At 58.3% G+C, this 4,672-nt stretch overlaps 1 protein-coding gene across 1 annotated transcript in view; it reads left to right on the plus strand.

The window, feature by feature from the left end:
• CTSS (cathepsin S) overlaps window positions 1-2,722 on the plus strand; it is a gene marked incomplete at its 5' end in the record, with an annotated part of 4,709 nt that extends 1,987 nt beyond the window's left edge. Inside the window, 3 exons of the mRNA XM_017740049.1 lie at window positions 688-881; window positions 1,312-1,414; window positions 2,254-2,722. Of these exons, the coding sequence (XP_017595538.1) occupies window positions 688-881; window positions 1,312-1,414; window positions 2,254-2,353 (397 nt within the window). The remainder of the gene's footprint in view (window positions 1-687; window positions 882-1,311; window positions 1,415-2,253) is intronic.
• Between the last annotated feature and the right edge of the window lie 1,950 nt (window positions 2,723-4,672).

A 4,672-nucleotide genomic window follows, 5' to 3' on the forward strand; every position in this document is an offset into this window, starting at 1 on the left:
TACACGGCTCAGGTGGGCCTGGAAGTGCTTGGAAAACTCCAGGAAAACGCATGGAAGTGCTGTGGCAGCTCGCTCTGTTCCTGTTTTCCTTCCTCCCCCTCCTCCTCCTCCTCCTCCTCTCCCACCCAATTCCCTCTTCCCGGGTTTCCCGGTGGCACCTTTGCTCCTCATCCAAACCCATCCCAGGATCCTCGGGACTATTTTGAGGGGAATGACTGGACCAGGAGATGGAATTCCTACCTGGTTATTTCACCATTCCTCGGGACACGAGCTGGAGGGGAGGAAAAAATGGGTCAGGAGCCTCCCGAAAACACGATCCTGGGAAATGGGTCAGAGCAACAACAGCTCCATCCGAGGAAAAGTGGGATTTAACTCTCCAAATGTGGAGCCACAGAGGGAAAAGCTGCCATTCCCGGAGTCCAGATGTGGATGGGGAGGATGAGGATGGAGACTCCAGGGAAGAGGAGGATGAAGACGGAGGCTTGTGCTGGTTTTAGTTAGGATTGCGAAGGGAATCCCAACCTTAGAGAAAGGGCTGGAGCGATGTTTTTGAGGAAAAAGGGCGGAGAATCCTCTGGGAAAGGTTGGGCTGAGGATCCTCCAGGAACCTCCATAATCCATATCTAGAAACCCTCGATCCGAACAAACCCGTGGAGCCCAGGGTGGGGTTGGGAACGTCCCCGGATTCCGCCGGCTCATTCCCGTTTCCCGGCAGAACGGGACGTGCCGCTACAACGCCTCGGCCCGCGCCGCCTCCTGCTCCCGCTTCGTGGAGCTGCCCCAGGGTGACGAGGCCGCGCTCAGGGACGCCGTGGCCACCGTGGGCCCCGTGGCCGTGGCCATCGACGCCACGCGGCCCAGCTTCTTCCTCTACCACTCCGGTGAGGGCTCCGGCCGGGATATCGGGGAATCGGGCGGGATTCGGGAAGTTGGGGGTTCATTCCTGGAGGGAGGCTGGGATGGGATGGGCTTTAGGGCTCTTCCAACCCAAGCTGTGATTCCGTGATGGGGCAAAGCCCATTCCGTGCGTTCTTCCAGCTTGGGCACCTTCCGGGACAGCGGGAATTGGGTGGGATTTGGGAAGTTGGGGGTTAATTCCTGGAGGGAGGTTGGAACACGGGATGGGGGTGGTCTTTGAGGTCTTCAGGGCTCTTCCAACCCAAACCCAAACCCAAACTCACCTTCTTCCGTTCTTTCAGCCCCTGTTGTGAGGAAACCTTCGGAATTTGGGTGGGATTTGGGAGGTTAGGGGTAAATTCCTGGAGGGAGGCTGGGATCGGTGGGAATTCCGGGTTTTCCCCCCACTTCCAGGGGTGTACGACGACCCCCAGTGCTCGCAGGAGGTGAACCACGGGGTGGTGGTGGTGGGATACGGCTCCCTGGACAACAAGGAATATTGGCTGGTGAAGAACAGGTAAACCCTTGAGATCCACCGGGAATCCTGGAATATTCCTGGCTGCAAGGGACCCACAAGGATCAGAGTCCAATTCCCAGCCCTGGATACCCCCAAACTCCCAGCTTGTCCCTCAGGGCCTTTTCCAGGTGCTTCTTGGCCCATGGAAAGGTTGGAATGATGATCCGTAAGGTCCATTCCCAACCCAACCCGCTCCAGAATTCCACGATTTTCTGTTTGGAGCTGCCCAAATCTGTGGGGTTCCATAGTGGCCTTGGCAGCCTTGGACTTTGTGATTTCCAAGGGCTTTTCCAACCCAAACTTCCAGGCTTCTGGTGATTTCTCCTGTAAGAACAAGGATTAAGCCACCCCAAATTCCCAGCAATCCCCATGGCGGCACATTCCGAGCGGAGAATGTCGCTCCAACACCCCCAAAATGCCACTTTTCCTTCACCGGGAGGGCCCTGGAGGATTCTGGCTGCATCCAGAAACTCCTAAAGGGTAAAAAAATCCCAGAAATCAATCCAGGTGCTGCTCCAGCAGGAAAATAACTGGGAGAACTGAATAAATGGAAGAGCAGAGGGGAAGTGTGGGGAGCAGGAATCACTTCCCAGGGCTCATTCCTCAATCCTGGTCCCTCGCACCCGATTCCAAACTGGGATGAGGCTCCTTTTCCCACCCCGGAACTTTTTTCCAACCTCCACAATCCCACGATTCCGTAAGGGAACGCGGGACTAGAAATCCCACAAATCCATTAATTCAGCCCCGAATCCGCCGCTCCTCTCCCAGAAAAAAACAAACAAACAAAAAAATTCCCCAGGAATTGAGTTTTTCCCCATCTCTGTTCCCCCTTCCCAAAGCTGGGGCATCCATTTCGGAGACGCGGGATACATCCGGATGATCCGGAACGCCTCCAACCACTGCGGCATCGCCAGCTACGCCTCCTACCCGCTGATTTAGCCGGATCCGCGCTCCGGACACGATCCCAAGGCTCCAGTTGTCCGTGGATTCCATCCTGGCAGGGATTCTTCCACTTCCAGGGTGGCTTCCCAGCGCCGCGGTCGGATCCACGGGCTGGGAGGGAATCCTGGGGGGTGTGGGAGGTGGGAATGTCGGTGGTGGTTATCCGGGGAATTCTGCAGGGGGGAATTTGGAGGTTTGGGAGTGAAGTTGTGCTTCCTGCAGGGGTTGGGCACAGGGATCACAGGGGTCGTGGGTTCGTCCCTCCGGAGCTGCTGCGGTGCCGGCCATCGCCTTCTCTCCGTGTGACGCTGCTGGAATTGCAAATATTCCGTGGAAAATAAAAAGATTGCGTTCGCTGCCTCAAAATCCCGATGTTTGGGGATAATCCCACCCTCCCCCCCCAAAAAAAAATCCAATATTTGGTGCCTCCGTGGTGGCTCCGGTCACCCCACAGCCAAGAATTCCGTGTTGGTGGATGGAGATCCCGAGGGAACAGTGTCCCTTTGTCCCTGAACAATGTCCCGGGGCTGGAATTCCTCACCCCCTCATCCCACCCCTCGCTCGGAATCCAGGGTGCCGGGAATCTCCTCACCGGGATGAGAGGTAAGGATGATCCCACCGGGATCTGGCTCCTGGTGCCGCTCCCGTGGGATTTAGAGCTGGAAAAGGGTGAATTCCCAGCGGCCGGATTGGGAGTTTAGGGCAGGTTTTGTTGGGAAAACAATGGGAAAAGGAGTTGTCCCTGTTGTATCCCAAATCCTGGTGCTCCTGAGCCTGGCACTGGGGTGGAGCTGTGGGATCGGGCAGGATGAGACCCCCGAGGGGACCCCGGTGAGGAAGAGCCGGTTCCAGAATCCCTTTGGAAATCATGGAATGATTAAGGTTGGAAAAGACCTCGGAGGTCGTGGACTCCGCCTGGAATATTTCCGGCGTTTTGGGGTCTCGGCTCCTTGGAAGGAGTTTTTGTCCGACCACGGAATCACGGCTTGGGTTGGAAAGGACCCAAAGACCCATTCCAGCCTCCCTTCAGGAATTTAAACCCCATCTTCCCAAATCCCACCCTAATCCCAAAGGTTTATGTGCGGAGGACTCCGGGGCGGACCCGCGGAACCAGGAAACGCGGAGCCAAAACTGAAACCCCAAAACTTGGGAAAAGGCTCATTCCCTGCCCTGGAGCCTGGGACGGGGACCTGACAAAATCCCTGGAAAACCTTTGGAGCTCGACGGGAGCGGGCAGGGCTCGGAGCCGCCGCCGGATCCCGGGAGGTGTCACCTCCTGGCACCTCCCGAATCCCGCGCAAAGGTCCCCGTTCCGCCCGTTTGTTTAAACAAACACATTCCCGGCGGGACAAATCCCGAGGAATATCCAGGAGGGACACGGAGCTCAGGGGTCAGGTTAGCTCCGGGCTGGGGAATTGGGGAATTTCCTGGGATTTCTGCTGGAGGTGACGGATCCGAGACACCCCGGCCGAGGGTTGCGGGAGCTTTGCTGTGCTCCCGGAGCTTTTCCATGCTCCCGAATATTCCTGGAAGTGGGAATTGCAGCCCGCCGGGGGTGCTGAGAGCCCGCAGGTGCCTCCGGAGCGGGATGGAGTTAATCCGGCCGGGATTGACTCGTTCCACGCTGGCTTTTCCCAGGAAATGAAATCCCGCCTGGATCCGCCTGTGCTGGGATTGTCCAAGGTGTGTGATCCGTCCGGAACCGGGACCAGGTGGGGATGTGGGGGCAGCCCCATGGATTTGGGATTCAGCCCCAAGGATGTGGGGTTCCGCCGGCAGCGGGGTTGGAAAACTGGGAAAACTCCGGGGAGGTGGGGGGAGGAGGAATTCCTGCCCTTGGAGCGGGGAAACTGAGGCACGGAGTCACTCCCCCCCCCCTTCCCCCGCTCTGCCCTGCGGTGCTCTAGGGGTGCCCAGCTCCTCCCCGCCGCTGGATTATCCATAAATCCCACGGGAAGCACCTCCGGGAGTCGGGAAGAGGCCGTTTGACCCCCGAGGGGGACCCGGGGGTTGTTCCTGATCCCTAAAAACCTCTGGAAAAGGGAATCGGGGGATGCCGAGGGCTGTGGGGGAGGGTGGGAAGAGGCAGCGGTGCCGGATTTGGGGAATGGGAGCGGCACTCCCGGCGCCGGGATCTGCGGGAAAAGGGTTAACAGGGAAAAGGATCTGGTTCGCCAAGTGGTTCCTGGTTTGTTTGGAGTGTGGGAGAGGAGGGGGAGGGGGCGCAGGGCTGGGACCCCGGGAATCGGGAATCTCCGGGCTGGGAATCGGGAATTGGGAATTTCCGGGTTGCATGGAGCTCACCCTCCCCTCCCC

Source organism: Corvus brachyrhynchos, unplaced genomic scaffold (assembly GCF_000691975.1).
Source record: "Corvus brachyrhynchos isolate BGI_N302 unplaced genomic scaffold, ASM69197v1 scaffold787, whole genome shotgun sequence".
NCBI classification, from domain to species: Eukaryota; Metazoa; Chordata; class Aves; order Passeriformes; family Corvidae; genus Corvus; species Corvus brachyrhynchos.